The sequence below is a fragment of the Balaenoptera musculus genome, chromosome 7 (genome assembly GCF_009873245.2).
Source record: "Balaenoptera musculus isolate JJ_BM4_2016_0621 chromosome 7, mBalMus1.pri.v3, whole genome shotgun sequence".
In the NCBI taxonomy this organism is placed as follows: Eukaryota; Metazoa; Chordata; class Mammalia; order Artiodactyla; family Balaenopteridae; genus Balaenoptera; species Balaenoptera musculus.
In genome coordinates this window covers 110,807,701-110,825,938 of record NC_045791.1, presented here as the reverse complement: position 1 = coordinate 110,825,938, position 18,238 = coordinate 110,807,701, and the positions used below count along the sequence as shown (strand labels likewise).

General features: G+C 48.8%; 1 protein-coding gene and 1 pseudogene across 5 annotated transcripts in view; one reads left to right on the top strand and one right to left on the bottom strand.

Moving 5' to 3' along the window:
• TRAF3IP1 (TRAF3 interacting protein 1) overlaps positions 1–18,238 on the bottom strand; it is a 66,293-nt gene that overhangs the window by 31,084 nt on the left and 16,971 nt on the right. For 3 of the 5 annotated variants that reach the window (XM_036858712.1, XM_036858714.1, XM_036858715.1), the window contains 7 exons: positions 15,747–15,848; positions 13,176–13,196; positions 12,123–12,207; positions 11,599–11,682; positions 8,784–8,907; positions 8,534–8,567; positions 5,656–5,732 (listed from right to left, as the gene is read on the bottom strand). In XM_036858712.1, coding sequence (XP_036714607.1) covers positions 5,656–5,732; positions 8,534–8,567; positions 8,784–8,907; positions 11,599–11,682; positions 12,123–12,207; positions 13,176–13,196; positions 15,747–15,848 — 527 coding nt within the window. The remainder of the gene's footprint in view (positions 1–5,655; positions 5,733–8,533; positions 8,568–8,783; positions 8,908–11,598; positions 11,683–12,122; positions 12,208–13,175; positions 13,197–15,746; positions 15,849–18,238) is intronic. The other 2 variants (XM_036858713.1, XM_036858716.1) reach the window with 2 other exon arrangements.
• LOC118898646 lies at positions 7,222–7,321 on the top strand (annotated as a pseudogene).

Genomic DNA, 18,238 nt, shown 5'->3' with positions numbered 1-18,238 from the left:
GAGACAGAGGAGAGGTGACCGGCACAGAGCAGGGGTGACTGGCACGGAGCAGGGGTGACCGGCACGGAGCAGGGGTGACGGGCACGGGGCAGGGGTGACCGGCACGGGGCAGGGGTGACCGGCACCGAGCAGGGGTGACCGGCACGGGGCAGGGGTGACCGGCACGGAGCAGGGGTGACCGGCATGGGGCAGGGGTGACCGGCACCGAGCAGGGGTGACTGGCACCGAGCAGGGGTGACCGGCACGGGGCAGGGGTGACCGGCACGGAGCAGGGGTGACCGGCACGGGGCAGAGGTGACCGGCACCGAACAGGGGTGACCAACACGGAGCAGGGGTGACCGGCACCGAGCAGGGGTGACCAACACGGAACAGGGGTGACCGGCACGGAGCAGGGGTGACCGGCACGGAGCAGGGTTGACCAGCACCGAACAGGGGTGACCAACACGGAGCAGGGGTGACCGGCACTGAGCAGGGGTGACCAACACGGAACAGGGGTGACCGGCACGGAGCAGGGGTGACCGGCACGGAGCAGGGGTGACTGGCACAGAACAGGAGCACCAGAGAGGCATGCTGCTGTCCTGGGAGCCAGAGGGAGAAGGCACATCAAGGAGCAGCGCCCCACTGAATCAGGTGCTGCTGCTAATTCCAGTAAGATGAGGCCTGAGAATTACACGAGGCGGCTTTAACAACCAGGAAGGCAGGTGACCTTGACAAGAGCAACTCAGAAGAGTCATCCACAAGAGGACGGGAAGGGGTGAACTGCAGCTGGTGAGTACATCCAATTCCACCGAGGAGTTCTGCTATACAGGGAGGCAAGGCAATGGAGCAAGGGTGAGCAGCCAAAGCAAAACCAAGAAGGATGAACATAATTCCAGTCAAAATCACAATAGGATTTCTCCTGGAGCCACACAAACTGATTCTAAAATTCATACAAAGCCAGAAAGATTTAAGAATAATAGCCAAGACAACCTGGGGTGCGGGAGGAGTGGAAGGGAACAATTAGAATGTCTTTCCCAGACATAAAAACATAGGACTTAAAACAGGAGGAACACACCAGAGCTCAGAAATACACCCACACACGAGGGGTCTGGGTTCACTAGAGGGCGGCACCACTTACAAGGAGAAAACAAGCAGATCCCTACCCACGACATAAACAAAAACTCCAGATTAGAGACCTAGATGTAAAAAAGAAAACAAACTATTTTAAGAAAACTGCTGAGACCATCTCTATTACCAGGATAGGACAGTTTTTTTTTTTTAAGGCAAGAGCAAAACAATTTACAAAGAAAAAGGCTGATTAAATTTTATATCAAAATAGAAAAGTTCTGTATATAAAAAGACATTAAGTTAGACAAGTAACAGATTGGGAAGATGTTTACAGCATGAGACACAAGGTATTATTCCATAACACATGTAATATATGCAACCATAACATATACCATATATGATATTTATTATTATAGGATATATGACATATGCAACCATTTTACACACACACACACACACACACACACACACACACACCCCAATAACAAAAGGACAAACACCACTAAAGAAAACGGGCAAAGATGTGAACAGGCAACACACGAGAAGAAACCACAGTGTCAATTCCAAAACCCACAAGCGCTGAAAATGGAAAGATTTTTTCATAAACTTGGCACAAAAACTCATGTGAGGTTATATTTAGCATTCTGCCCACCCCCTTAATGGTACTCTTAATCCAGGCTGTTGTGGAACTGTTCATGCATTTGATTACCTCTGACCTCAGTAGGGATTAGAGGATATACAGTGTATGTACCACATCACACTTCTGAATCCAAATACTTCTGGCATCAGGAGTTCTGCATACAGGACTGTGGCTGAACCGACACCAGACAGTTGATATGAGGCCAGAGCAATCAACACAAAGCCCCTCGCACAGAGGGAGGCAACACATGTGTGCTGCTATTAATACTAAATTAAAGAAACAAGAAGATACAATCGTACATCCTTCAGATTGGCCAAAAAATTCGTTAAGGGTGACAACTTAACAAATGATGCTGGAACATTTGGATACCATATGCAAAAATAAATAAATAAACTTCAATATACCTCACATTCTACACAAAAATTAACTCAAAATATAAAACCTAAAACTATGAAACCTCTAGAAAATATATGAAGAAACCTCTATGACTGAGGGTTAGGCAAGACTTCTTAGACACAACACCAAAAGCACAAGCAACAAAAAGAGCAAACCGCTACATCTGACTGCTTTCAAATTTTAAACTGCTGCTCTTTGAAAGACGCTGTTAAGAGAAGGAAAAGACAAGCCACAGACTGGATGAAAATATTTGCACATCATGTCTGATAAGGATCTCGTATCCAGAATATAAGAAGAATTCTCAGAACTCAACAGGAAGAAAACAACCAGCCTAATTTTAAAAGGGGCAAAAAAATTGGGACACTTTACCAAAGAAGATATTAGAATGGAAAAACAAGCACACAAAAGACGTTCAACATCATTAGCAACTAAGAAAATGCAAATCAAAACCACAAGAAATTAAAAAGACTGGCCATACCAAGTGTGGATGAGGACGTGGAGGAACTGGAACTCAACTGCTGGTTGGAACGGAAAGTGGTGCAGCCACCCTGGAAGACAGTCTGGCAGTGTTTTAAAAAGGTGAACATACATTTACCACATGACCCAGCAGTCCCACTCCTAAGTACTTACCCAATGGGATGAAAGTATTTGTTCACACAAAGACTTGTTCACAGCAGCTTTGTCTGCAACAGTCCCAGACTGGAAACAACCCAGATGTTCCTTGGCTGATATATGGGTAAGCGCACGGCGGTACACCCATACCGCCGACTACTTACTACTCAGCGGTAAAAGAAAAAGTGAACTGTTGATACAGGATGCAACGTGGAGATATCTCAAAATAATCAGGATGGATAAAAGGAGCCAGACCCAATAAAAAGTATATACCAAATGAGTCCATTCATACACAGTTCTAGGAACACAAACTAAAGTGACAGAAGGCAGATGCGCGGCTGCTGGGGATTGGGGGGCGGGGGGGACATGGAGAGAAGTGGGTGGGAGGGATGCCCAAGGGCCACTTCTGAGGGTGGTGGGCATGTTCGTTATCTTGGCTGTGGCTGCACGGATGTGTGGCAACAGAGACTTTCATTCCATTCGGAGAACAAATCGGTCCAGCCTGTGACAGTACCTGGTGAAACTGCAGCTCTGCCCACGCTCTGGCAGAGCAATTCCAGGCCTGGCACGGCCTCTAAAGTAGGGGGGTCACAAATCACAGGCCCAGGACTGGTTCTGCTGTTGTGAATACAGTCTCACTGGAACGCAGCCACACATCTGTTTACTGGTATCTATGCTATAGCCGCCTGCAAGCTCGTCAGCAGAGATGAGACGTCGCAACGGACACTGAAGCCTTAAATATTTACTCCCTGGCCTTTTACAGAAGACGCGTCCTGACCACTGCTGGAGAGAGACACTGGCTCTTGTGTGCCAGGACACATGCAAAGGAGCCCGTGGAAGCACTGTTCACAACAGCGAAAGGCTGAAGAATCCTAAACGTCCATCAGTAAAGGAATTAATTACTGACAAACACTGGAATACCATTCATCAATTAAAATGAATAAACTGGATCTACCGGTATCAAAACAGGCAGGGTCTCAGAAACATCACGCTGTCTGAAGAAAGCAACTTGCACAACAAATCAACAACAGGATAAAGTTACAAGCTCATAAAGCAATGCAGATACACATAAAAGTAAGGAGCACACCAAATGCATCTTAGTGGCTGCCCTCGTGAGAACAGGATTAGAGCAAGGACAGAAAGCACTTCAACTTTTCCTATACATTTTAACTTATTTTTGAAAATCTAATTAAAATGTTTTTAGAAGACCCACAAGTTAAATTTAAATCTGATGTCTATAACATACCAAAGAAAAAAAAGCAGAGAAACTTGCTGACTTTTCCCGCTCAACTGTAATACACATCGCCCCTGACTTTAGAACACTCATTAACTGTACTTCTTTAAAGCAGCAAATGTTCACCAAACAAGGGAATTTTTTCCCTTTTATCTTCTGAAGTCAGAAGATCTACTAATCTGAAATTTACTCTTCAGAGGAAACTGAAACACAGGCCTAGTGTGCTTTGCAGAAAAACATAGCTATAAAATTTAAACCAACTGAAGCTTCAAAGGTTACCTACAGTAACAGCCCGAGGCCCACACTGGAGGTTTCCAAGAGGGTTGCAGAAACACTGCCAGGGACACCGGGACAAGTCCTCAGGCCTATGAAAAGGACTATGACATATTAAAATTCCACAGCAATAGACAATAAACGGCAGAAAGAGTTTTTCTCCTTTCAGAAGAGCTGGCGGTGGTGTTGCCGGCAGAACTCGGGCTACGCTACTCTCCCGTTACTGCTGTAAAGGGCTCCCTCTAACGGTGGGCTCTACCGTGCGGCTCTCCTCAGTAGCTATTAATCCTGCAGACCGTATCTGCATGCCAAACCAGGACATTTTAAGCAAAATTATCTAAAACAAATAACCGTTCATTCAACTGGAAGGAAAGAAAGGTGTCTGTGGGAGTGTGTATGCAAAACTTACTGGAATTGTTGGCTGCTGATAAAGCTAACTAACCAAGAAACTTCTGTTAAAAAACCCCAAAAGGAAGATTTATTCTTATTTTTTTAAGGCGCGATAACGGAAACCTCACCGTGGCATTTGAGGCACACTACCCAGCCTGCAGGTATTCACCCCAGGTCACGTGCCCAAGGGCAGTGGCTGGTACGAGGCCGTGGGTTCCAACAAAGCCACATCACACACCTGTACGGGAGACGGCTGGAGGCCAGATACAAATAGCACGTGTATTTAAAAGCCAGCCCTGGGGCTTCCCTGGTGGCGCAGTGGTTGAGAATCTGCCTGCTAATGCAGGGGACACGGGTTCGAGCCCTGGTCTGGGAAGATCCCACATGCCACGGAGCGGCTGGGCCCGTGAGCCACAACTACTGAGCCTGCGCGTCTGGAGCCTGTGCCCCGCAACGGGAGGGGCCGCGATAGTGAAAGGCCCGCGCACCGCGATGAAGAGCGGTCCCCGCACCGCGATGAAGAGTGGCCCCCACTTGCCTCAACTAGAGAAAGCCCTCGCATGAACCGAAGACCCAACACAGCCAAAAATAAAATAAAATAAATAAATAAAGTAGCTATAAAAAAGAAAAGTGCTTTAAAAAAAAAAAAAAAAAAAAAAGCCAGCCCTGAAAACTTGCCCCGACTCTTCCTTCGTCATCAGCCAGGGCCATGCGGACAGCCTGTCCGCTCTGTGCAGGGAGAAGGGATGCACCAGGCAGGAAGGGGTCAACATGGGGTCAGAGCAGAACAGGCCTTGGACCCTGACTCCTGAGCTCCCAAGCAAGGCCACTGCCCCACCCGGGACGGGACTGGATGTGGGTCCAGGGAAGCAACGTCGCACCCCAAAAGCCCCAAATCTTCTATTCTCCCAACTGGAGGGTGGGGGAGATGGGAAGAGGCTTGTAAACATGTAAACAGACATTACTGATAATCACAACATTTGAAAGATGCTTCTAATTTTTAAATGTAAATGTGTGAAACAGACTGCTAAAATGCCACTGTTTACAAAAATCATTTTGTTACCTTCTCTCCAGGTTTGGGTGACTGCTGCAACTTCTCATAATCTTTCTTAGTCTCCAAAATTTTTTTGACAAGTCCTCCTGTTGAAAACCAGTGGTTTTATGTTAAAGTGATTCTCTGCCCTAAGAAGCTATCCTGTTCTAAAGGGGTGGGGGGCTGGGGGTGAGGAGGAATACTTAGTTCTTATTCTTTCTCTTTTTATACTGAAACAGCTTCAGATAATCATTATATGATAAAAGATCAAAGCAATTCTCTCAGCCTATTGTAGACTAAGTACGAATACTTTTTTTATATTGGGACAAGTCATCAACTTTTTCTTTTTTTTTTTTAAAAGGATTACTCGTGGGGTAAATATCATATGAAAAACCATTTGAATATATCTCGTTTGGTACATTTGACCTTGGAACCATGTGAATATTTTACATAAGGGAATATTTTACATAAATAAAACAAAATTAAATCAAAAATTTCAAAGCCTAAAAGTTGAAAGCAAAATGAAACTATAAACATAACAGTATCGAAACCCTGAAGCATCATGAACTGTTAGCTCATATTTGAAATCGTGTCTCCACTGAATCAGAAGCTGGAGCAGTACCACAGTCCGTACTCTGCAGGACTGAGACCCGAGGAAGAAGAGGTTCATCCGAAACCCTGAAATCAGACCTGCCTCCTTCCCCTTGACCCTGTTCCTGCCCCACCCCCCGTTACAGCTACGCAGGCCAAACACACTTATCACCACGTCCACCTTCTCCCATCATGCCCTGCAACCAGAGCCCTAAGACCCTGGAGGTACATCGGAGAAAACCCACAGGAGCAAATGCCTCTTTTTTTCCAGTTCTGAGGGACCATGAAGCAAATATCATGAAAGAGTCCCTTCTAATTGCTCCTTGAGGACAGAAATGATGGTGACTTTTTCATTTTGTTTTTTTGCTTTTGTTTCTTAATTTTTTATAAATAAATAAACATAACAGTATCATGTTGGCAAGCATAACCGAACAGAGAAGAATTGGTTGTACATCCCTAATGGGATATGCACTAAGAATAAAAAGGCAAGCAGATCTGCCAAAAACGATCCTAAGGTGTTTCCAGTAATCACGTTGTTGTTAACCACCAGTGGCGTTGCTCTAAATTGCTGTGAGTGCACAATGTAGGGTAAAGAAACAAACAGCTACTGCTGCTGGGAGCCAGGATTGGGGCACGAGACAGGAATGTACCTGCAAAAATCAAAGAACTTAGGAAGAACCCTGCAATCATAAATCTAAGTTGGAAATACCAGTACAAACTCAGGATATACTTTCCTACAAAAAAAATTAGAAAACCCTCAGAAACAATGACCAACCCAGAAGCAAGCTGCAGCCAGGCCCTTAGAGACACGGGGCGGGGAAATACACAAAACGAGCCTGAAACATCTGTCCTACCAAAAACAAGGAAGCTACAAAGTCCACTGGGACGTGTCAAAAGGCCCCCACGGTCAAACACTGGACAACAGAACATCAAGGAGAAAACTGAGATGGACTGAAATGGAACACGTCAAGTGTGTTAAAAACCATGACATCATACAGACATCAAGCGCTTGCTTCGGCAGCACACATACTAAAATTGGAACGATACAGAGAAGATTAGCATGACACTTGTGCAAGGATGACATGCAAATTCGTTCCATATTTTTGTAAATCAGCTACTCCAATAAAAATTAAAAAAAAAAAAAAAACCACCACCACCACCAAAGCCCTCATTAGTTACCCCTGAAGGTGCCAGGAGACAAATGCACTATCAAGAAAACTGATCAATAAAGGGGAAGCACAAAGCTGGGCCTCGGAGCGGCAAATTCCTGCAGAGGGAAAGCCACACAGTGTGGAGATTGCCAACCAAAACGTGCTGGAGGGGGGAGGGGGTGGGATGAGAATGGTCACGGTCCCCGCAACCCTCATGAAACAACGGACTGAGACCGACCTCCAAGCACAGAGACGGGCAGGTGTGATGAAGAACCAACACCACCTGTCAAGTGTTCTTGCTCGAAAAACCTGAATCTGACCAAGTCTCTAGAACCAATTTACAGGAACCGAAGAACATGGAAGAAACCCACAACACTGGGGTGTGACAAGCAACACCCAACTGTGAGGAACTCTGCTGGACAACCGACCAGCCTCTTCAACAAATAAATTTACAAGGGGGATGGGGTGGGAGGGGACCTACAGGCTAAGAGAGGATTCAGAGTTAGATCCACCAGATGCAAACACAGGGACCGTATTTGGATTCTGACTCACACAAACTAGAAAAAAAACACACAAAACAACTGGAAAAAAAAACAGGCATTTGATGATATTAAGGAATGACTGCTTTTTTTATATATAATAATGGAGTTTATGGTTTATGTTTTTTAAAAGAACATGTTTATGGCAGAAACAATGCTCTCCAGGACTTGAAAGCAGTCGGTGGAGACTGAGATAAGACCAGATGACCGCTCACTGCAAAAGCTGCCCGACAGTCAGGGGTTCACGAGACTATTCTCTCTGCTTCTATAAATGTTTGAAATCAAAGAAGACATTGTGCTTGGGAAGAAAACAATATGACAGAACTGTCGACCTGGGAAGGACTTCAGGGGTCATCCAATCCCACAGTCTAACCGTGCAGAAAAGAAGTGATGTCATCCCCACAATTGCCTACGGCTGCCCTCCGGGGTCCTGGCCACGCCCCCCCCCAGCAGCTTCCATCGCCTCCCAGAATAAACCACACACAGAGGAGGCATCCGTGCCCACGGCATCCTATCTACTGCTACTCAGACCCCTGACCAAACCCAGGCAGGCAAAGCTCATTTCACCAGATCCTTTCAAAACACACGGAGCAGACACACGTGTGCACACACAACCCCACGACTCACCATGCTTTTCATCTTCTAATTCCACTGCTTGTATCTGAGCAGGAAAGGAAGGAGAAGAAAAGGAGATTCAGATTTGTTGGAATCTCAAACTCATGCCTGCATGCATCTCAGCAGAGGTGACAGAATTAAAGATGGCAGAGAACTAACTGAAACGCTGGAGGAAAATTCTGTCTACACAAATCTCAAAGTGGAGAATTAACTCCAGTGCTGTCTGAGTGTGACTGTAACACATACGCTGCGGCTGACCAACCATTTCAAGCTCTGACACCTCAGAGAGCTGGGGGGCGGCCTCCACCACGAACTGATCGTCGTCCTCATTGTCAGAATTCTGTGACTCCACGATCACATTTGAGATGGTTTTACCACTTCCTGTCCTAAATGAAAAGAAATTAGATTAAATCAGAAACATTCTCCAGGTCACACGTCCTCATCAATCCCAGCGTCTGGAACTGTGTCTGAGGTTCCCTGAGAGGAGGCCGGAGCTGAGACGCAGTCTGCAAACGTGAAGTCTGGGGAAAGCCGCCAGGCCCCGCCCCCCAGTGCTGCCCCACCCCCACGCCGTGCCCTCTTCCCAGCCGGGCTCGCTGTGGGCCCAGCCCTGGGCCTGCAGCCCCTCTCCAGGAGAGGCCCAGTCTCCCAAGTCGCAAACCTCAGGGCAGGGGTGACTGGTGGCGCTGCTGGCCAGCGCCGCCCCAGACCCCCGCTCCTTGGCCTCTCACGGGAACACAGCAGCCTCCTCGAGGCCCCTCACTTGGCTGCTGGGCGCTGTCCCTGACCTACGCCCCTGCCCAGCACCCTCACTTACACACCTCCTCTCCCCGAGGGCCTGCCATCATTCTGGACCAGTCCGATGTCCACGGGCTCCTGACCTGGTCTCCCTGGTAACCGCCTCCATCCAAGGGCTCTCTCCTGCCTCCAGTGGCCACCGCCGGAACTGCCCCGCCTACTGTCACCCTGCTGCAGACCACCGCCAGCTGCCTGCTGCTTAGGCACTGACTTCTGCTGCGCCTGCACTTGGACCACAGCCCCCAGACCCAAACACTCCATGGCTCCCCACCAGCCCCTCCTGCCCTCATTTCTTCCCTACCAACCTGACACAGTCACGCTTCAACAAATACCCTTCACCCCCTGCCACTATCTCTCCAGCACACACGCGCACACACACCCTTCAGTGGGATGGGAGGTCCGGAAGGAGTCCCTGCACTAGGGTGTGAGCTCTCAACACAACACCCGCTTCCCACTAACACCTTCGGCTCCATCCCCAGGGTCCTCAGACACTCCCAGCTGCCCATCCTGCCCCACCAGGACTGACCTTGTCTCGTCCTTGGTCTTCCACGCCCTCTGCACACCCCGTCGGCCTACATCCCACCACTTCCAACTCCCGAAACCCTCCCCCGCATCCTTCCCCTCAGCAAACCCTCTCCATCCTCACCCTCATCCCCAAATGCTGCCGCCACATGCCTGCCCTGCGAGGCCTTCCTCCTGGCCTCCGACCGCCAGGTCCCGAGGAGGGTCAAGGTTTTCCTTGTGCTTATGGAGGCTTCCGGATCTTTCTCCCTAAAATCTCCCAACTCTGAATCTCACGTTGTCAGAGATTCCCCGAGAATCAGAGTCTCGCCCTGAACCCCATTATGAGTGCCGCCATCTGCCAATCCCGGGCCTCACCCCTGCACTCCAGGCTCCTGGCTTCACTCTTGAGGATTTCAAGGGCTGAGAAATGATCCTTCCCAGTCCCTGGGCTCTAGGGTCCCCAGATTCTCCCGCATCCGTCTCTTAGCCACACTCCCAGGGTGATGCCTTGTCACTGCCACTGACAGCAAATGCTTAACCGCAAATCCAAGCACCCACACTGTGACCACCCCCACCCATCTTCCCAACTCCGGCTGGAGAACAACGTCCACGCGATGGTGACCCATCACTTCACCCCACGTGCCCCGGGAGGCACCCCACAGACCTCTGGGCTGGGGCTGCCTGCCCTCCACAGGATGTTCAGCAGCATCCTTGGCTCCAAGCCCCAACGAGATGCCAAGGGCCTCCCCTCCACCTCCTCCCCAGTCACGATGCTACAAAACGTCCCCAGACGTGGCCCCGGGCTGGGGCGGCCCCCGGATGAGGACCTCTGCCCTCGTCCGTTCACCAGCCCCTCTCGTGGAGGACGCCATCCACCGCGTCCTCTCTCCTCTGAGCCCTGCTCCTCCTCCCCCAGACTCGCTGTTGGCTCAGGAGAAAGACGAAGAGCCAGGGTATCACCTCCCGGGATCTCACCCACCCGCCAGCTCCCGGCCTTCTCTGAGGCCATTCCCTCCACACGTCCTGGCCCACCCAGGGGCTCTGTTCCCACAATCCCCTCTCCCCACCCCGCAACGCCGGCATCTCCAGCCTCCCCCTCTCCACTGGACCATCCCCCGCACCAGAAAAATGTGCGAGCCGTCTCGTCTTAAAAACAGAGACCCCTAACTTCCCTTGACGTTGGACATCCCTCCGCTTCCCCGGCAACCACACGTAAAACACGGCTACGCCGCCTCCAGGCCCCGCCTCCCGTTCCATCTGAAGCCCACTCCGACCAGCCTGTTTTCATCTTCCTAGTTTTTTGTTCTGATTTTCTGTACTGGATCCACAGGTAGATTTGTAAAATTTATAAGCCCTGCCTGAGGCTTGTCTTTATACTGCTCATGACTTTCTGACCACCTTTTGTTTTTTAATTTTTGTGCAATTAAGCCTTTAAATTTTTTTATCCTATTTTTCCCCTAATTGTTTTTATGCTTAGAAAATCCTCTATCTAGAGATGGGGGCAATCCACTTTCCCCGTAACTGTAAAGACATAACCGTACGAGCACGAACACCTGTGTTTTCCCTCACTTCTATCTGAAGTGTGTGGCAGGCACGAGGTTTGAGGTCAGGGTCTACCCCGGGTTCTCTTTTACTCAACAGCAAGTGCTCCCTGCACCGTCTGCTGCCTGCTCCGCCCCCGTCTCTCAGCACACACACGATCCTCACCCATCCCTGTCCCACCAGCGCCAGGGAAGCCCTGCCCCTCGGTGCCAACGCGAATGCCAGGGCCTCACCTGTCCGACGTCAGCACCTCCGCACTCTCCTGCCGCCTGACCCGGGGAGGCGCGGGCCGTGCGCTCCCGGGCCGAGGTATCCTCCTAAAAAGGGATACAAAACACTTGCACATTTCAAAGTGGACAGAAGAAAACCCACATTAATGTTAATGCTAATTTCCAGGCCACCATCAATATGCCAGTTAGGACATAGTCTGCAGAATAGTAAGAACGTTCCATTAACCTGACAAGTCTAAAAGTACCCATCTTTTAATCTTAGATTCTCGTTAATTTTAAGGTACAAAAAGTAGTAACATAACTATCAGGAATCAAACCATGACATAATTTAGCCTCAAGTACGAACTTCCCTAAATCTCTAAAACATTCTATGTGAGTTAGTTACACCTCAGATACAAGAAAATTAAACAGTTTTTGCTTTCTTTGTACACATACTTCCTCACAATTAAGCTCAAGCATTAAATGAGCTGTGGAAGGTACGGAGAGGAGCAGGGCAGCTGCCCGGGCGGGAACCAGAGCACACGAACCTGACGGCGGCTGGGAGCTCGCCTGGCAGCTCGGAATTCTCCGGCACCTCACACTTCTCCTGGCCAGAAGGTCCAACATCTCCTTCTGCACGGACAGCAAGCCAACCAGCAGTTCACAAAGAAAGAAACAAACAACTGGTAAATATGTGAAGAGACAGCAATCAAACAACTGCAAATATAAATGAGCTTTTTTTCATCTATCATTTTGATGAAGTTAAAACAGACACTTGATATCTAAATTTGGGGGGAGATTTGGGGAAACGGGCACACTCAAACCCTGGGAATACAAACTGGTTTAACGTCTCAAGAAACAGAATTCAAAAGGTAGGTTAATCAAGTCAGCAATTGAACTTAAAGGAAATACAAGCTAAGGAAAGAAGCGGACACGTGTAACCTCGTGTCAAGACGCTCACCCGTCAGCATTTACAACAGTGACAGACACTAGGAAACTTCAGGAAACTGCGGTTTGTGAGACCCTCGTATAAAACAGTCATCATGTTAATGTATGTATAGTCAACAGAGTAGGTAACATATCTGATAATTACCTAAACATAGGTGGGGTTCTAGAAGGACATTCGTTCAAGTTATGAGCAGGGGGATTGCCAGTGCTTTTCATTTTCTTCTTCATATTTTTCTGCATTTTTAAGGTTTTTTACTTTGGCTCCGTACCATATTATTTTTATAATCTGAATAAAGTTTTGTTCATTTTGATAAATATTTAATCAGTAAATAGTAAGCCCAAACTAGAATATTAAGACAATTAAATTTACTCTTGGTATTTAAAGTAAAAGGACTTTATACATTAGAAAATAGTAAAATCAGAATTTGATTATTGGAAATACAGTTTACACTCCAGAAGAAATTCTGAAATGTATTCTTTTGAAACATATTTTCATAAAATATGAAAATTAAATCTTAACTTGGTGTAGTTATGTTTCCTTAAGTTACTTTCACTAATACAATTTGTAAAACATAAATCTGAGAGTACATGTTAATAACTATACACACGTACACAATTGATACCAAACAGATTTACTTAAGGCTATTCCTTACCTGCATCACTAGGAGAATCACCTAAAAAAAAAAAAAAAAAAAAAAAGGTGCATCAGAAAATCAACTTCTGTGTTAGGAAACCTCAGTATATTAAATGAGCAGAACAGGATTAGAGAAAAATACATAATTAATAATTTTGGATGTCTACTGGGGAAAAAAATGGTCATTTCCTCATAGCCTTTTTTCTAGTTTCCTACTGCCACTGTTTTATTTTCAAAGAGAGAAAGACAAAGAACAAACAAAACTATGAATCAGAACATGTTATACATGAAAACAGGAAGCAGCGATGAGAAGAAAGCGTATCCATCAAAGAGATGAATGAACGAAACAGAAGAGGGAGAAGGTGACAGAGCCTCGAAGCCACGGACGGACTGACTCCACGTGTGTGGGACGAGCCAGGGGTGAACTGGCGAACACACCTTGGGGCATTTTCAAGGCTCTGGATGGAAGCAAACAAGAGCCCGTCTTACATAACTCAGCAGCGAGTGTTTCTCCATCGGCTCCTAAATAAGAAGAAAGTGTCTCTGCCCCACACGGGCCTGCCTTGGCACTCTTCCCCCAGGACCCTTTCTCTTCAAGTGCCGCTTTATGGGGACAAACGTGACCGACGCGGCCACAGTCAACGAGTGAAGCATTGCAGGGGTGGGTGGACCCAGGAAGGTCTCTGTGTTACACTCCTAAAATGCATGAACGCGTGTGCAGAAGGCCCAAAACTCCCTGGATTCAGGTGAGGGCCTGGACAGACGCCCCCCGGGGATGGGCCCAGCTTACCCTCGGGACACACAGACGTGTCAGACAAGCGCCCCTCAGACCCCGGAGCTGTGCGCCGGCGGGGGGACCTCGAGCGCTTTGGGTGGCCTGTGGACGCCGTGGTCAGAGCCACAGAAACGCTGCCCCAAAGAGGGCGGCTCTAGGGGCGGGGGGGCCCCCGCTCAGGGCATCGGGGGGACCCGGGAGCCCTCCAGGACCCCATCTGCGTGGGACACAGAGCCTCCCGGAGGTCCCGCCCCACAGAGGGACAAGGCGAGGACAGGCCTGGGGAGCGTGGCTCCAGACGGAGCCTCTGGAAGACGGGGTGACGGGGGCTGCCCAGCAGGACGCGCAGCGGCCGCAGCCGCCCTCCTCGCTGCCCTGTCGCCTGGTGCGCGGGAGAGAGACCAGCCTGAGAGCCGCTGGGCCACCGGGGCCCCGACGCCACACCCCCAGACTCTCTTCAAAGCCCATGCCCTCGGCGTCGCTGGGGACAGGCCGTGGGTCCCGGAAAGGCGGCTGAGTCACGAGCTGATGCCCAGGTGGTGAGGGCACACGGCAGCCCCGCCCACAGATCGGCCCGGGCCCTGGGCGCCCCGTCCTCGCGGATGCCCAGGTCCTCTGCGGCTCCACCTCCTCCCCAGATTCCGGGGCCGAGGCGGCCCGTGCAGGCGCTCTGTCCCCCTCGTCCCTCGCCCCAGGTGAGCGCACCCTCACAGCCGGCCGCGCCCCCCCTGAGCTCGGGGAGGCTGCCCTCAGGTGTCTGCGCGCCTCGAGACTCGGCCGCTCCCTCCTCCCCGCCACGCCACAGCCCAGGCCGCTCTCGCCTCTGGACCACGCGCTGCGCTGCCCACGTGGAGGCCATCTGAGTAGGGCTCAGCCACGCATCGTAAAAACGCCATCGGCTTCCTGCTGCGAAGCTCCCTGACGTGGCCACTGGCCCCAGCTCTCACCCCTGCCCCTGCCCAAAGGCTCTCCCTGACCCTTCCCCAGAGGGTGCAGAGTCCCTCCCCCCAGACCACCCCCAGCACCGCTTAGGGCACCTACTGGCTTCTGCCCACTCATGCACTCACTGCCTTAGGGCCTAGCACACAGTATAGGCCTTCAACCAACATTTTCTACTGGAACAAACTGACAAACGTCGGCCCTCACCTGGCCGTGCCCCTGCTGCCCCGGTCCCAACACCCAGCACCAGGCCTGGCACTGGGGCACGACTCACGTGCCAGGGGGCACGTGCACCCCTCCATGCTCAAAGGAGCTCCAGGGCCTTAAAAAGCAAATGCTGAACGTGGACTTTACCACGACTTCTTTTTACTGCTGAGAAAAATTATGCCAAAAGCAGAACCCCACTGAGGTAGGACTTAAGACACTCAGAGAACATCACAGACAGAAAGTCACAGTCATGACAGTGCCCTGAGCTGCTTAAAAGTCCTCTTTGGACCTGAAACCTGGGGGATGCAGCTCGGCCTCTGGGACCCCCAGCAGCAACTGAGGCTTGTTCCTGTCGTCCCGACACCCCGGGCTCTGCCACAGTATCTCAGAAGGAACACTGGGGACACAGGAGAGTCTGCTGCCATCAGGCAGTGACTAGAACATGCTTTCTAGTTTCTGTAAACAGGCAAAAGTGAGCCACTTGCCACGTTCTGTCCTGATGGTGTGGAGAACAAGGGACTGGACTCTCTGGGGGGGTCAAAGACCCAGGGAACCTGTGGTTGCAGCCATGGCCTTGGGATGAGAGGCGTCCACACAAGCAGCGCCACATCTGGGGTGCTGGGTCTCCCTCACGGGACAGGCGTGGTTGACAAGGGGCCCCCTTCTCACCTTTCTGCTTTACTGCTGGTTCTGGCTCAGCACTTTCTCGCTGCAGACTAGATGAGTTCGCATCAGAAACACTAGCTGAGTGAGTATTAGCTTCCTTTGTTCCTGATGTAAGACAGTTAAATGTGTTATTAAGAGGGAACTGGTCATCAGCGGCACCTTACTTATCTATGCTTCCCCACCGCAAGCTTCCCAAGGATGACCCAGGGCAGCTTCTAGAAAACGCACCTAGAACACTCCTCCCAGGCCTGGCTCTGGGATCAGGAGAGCGGGAAGGGGCACCCAGACGTGAGCAGACCCCGCCCACGTGGCCCAGGCACAGGCCTGGGCTCCCACAGCCAAAGCACCTGGCCCCCCATTTCCAGGACCACCCGACACTCCCAGTCTCCCCTCATCTCCCCACAACAGCCAGGCCTGGGAGTCACAAGCTGCAAATAGGTTGCAACTTCAGGAAAGCAGGAGGAAAAGGAAAAATATTTCTGGCCTCGTGCACAGCCCTAGACGTGTCAAAAGCTCCCAAATACTTGCCTCCTGATTACTGACTGATGTGCGAATGTTTATAAAAATAGAAAAAAACACCAAATACCTGAGAAATAAAACATTTTTCCTAGTAAAAACAAAAGGAGCGGTGCTGGGGGAACAGATTTTGAACTGTGGCAGGACCCAGGGAGGAAACCTGACCCGTTACTAAAGGACGCTCCCACACACTCTCTAAAATGGATCAGGAGACAAAAATAAAACTAGGAAAATGTTCCCTTTCCTGAAACACGATCTTATAATTTCTTAAAAGTACTCAAAGAAATAGTTTATATCAGAATTAAACTGTCACTAACTATCAAAGAACTGCTTGATTTTATATAGTGGAACTACATAAAATAGACAACATATAATTTTCTGAGGAAATTTTTTTTTTGATCTGCAAAAACGATGCTGACTTAAACAGTCTGATTCAAGTCTATAGTTAATTATTTATGATATCTCATAGGACCAACAAGAAATACCATTAAGTTCTAAAACAAACAAATCTAAAAGTAAGTATAAGCTAGGCAGCTGTAGATTATCAATTTTAGAAGAAAACACCCCAATAACTTTAAGTTGTCATATGTTATTTGAAAGTATCAAATATTTTCTATATTGTACAAAACCCACCAGCACAGTAAGTAAATTACAAATGCATTATTTCTGTCCGTAGCTTGAGGAGACCAATGACACTCTGCACAATTTTATCTCCTCAAAGCTCTTTCTTTCTTTACTTTTTTGAGAGGCCTATGATGGTTGTTTTAACGTTTCTAGTGGTATTCTTAAGTAAGGTTTACTAGACCCCAAATTCACACAAACAGAAAGAACATAGAAACAGACTATCATTCACTAATAATACTACAATCGATTCTTAATCAGAGGGCAGGTTAACCAGCTTGCCAAGCAACAGCTTTTAAAAAAATAACACACCCATAAGAAATTAAAATTACTATGAATTGGCAAAAAAAAAAAAAAAAATCAGTGCATTAGCACAATCTGCTGTCTGAGTTAGCAGCAATTACTGAGCCCCGCAGGTAAGGACGTGGGCAGAGCGCCACACCTTGAGGGGGTTCTCACCCCAATAAGATCACCTGCGCAAAGCTGGGGGCACCGGCTGGGGCCACGGTGTCTGCACCAGTCACTCTCCCTGAAACTCACCAAGCAGCGCAGAGCCCACAGCACTGCACAAGCAGCTTGCCGTTCTGCCAGGCCTCTGTGCAAAGTTCAGCTGCACAGAGGTGCTGACTACATCTGAGGGTAAATGCAAATAACCAGGGTTTAAAATGGGCGGATCTGCCTGGCCCAGTGACCAGCCTTAGCATCGTATCATGGGATGCAGAGACATTAAGTGCACCCTGACAGGACATAAGGTAAAGGGCACAGCATCACCTACGTAGGGGTGAGGGTGAAGCAATCTCTTCAACCCAAATCTGATCAGGCCTTCAGATCTAACAGAAATACGGGGGGGCGGGGGTGTGTGCCGTAAGTTAAATGACACCACAAGGAAGCAATCAGACAAACACAGAGGAGGGAACGCCATACAGGACAAGCAACCTCACCTCTCCAGAAAGTCAATGTTCTGGAACGAAAGGTGGGGGGAGGGAGGCTATTCCAGATTCAAAGAGGTTAAAGAGACCAAAAGAATAATAAAAAACATACAGTGTGTTCTAGATCCTGGTTCTTAAAAAAATAACATCGTTGAGACAATAAGAATGCAGAGTGGGTTTTAGAAGCTCTTGGGGAATGACAAGTCTGTTGGGTGCAACAATAATTTTACGACTATGTAGGAACATTCATTTTTTTTTTTGAGGTGTATGCTGAAGTATTTAAATGGAATTATTTAGAGATAAAGTATTAAAATATTTTTTAAATACTCTGAAATATTTCATAAAACTATGTCACTACAGATGAAGCAAGTATGTCAGAATGTTAGGACTACTGAATCTACGTGAGAGGTACATGGGTGTGAATCATGC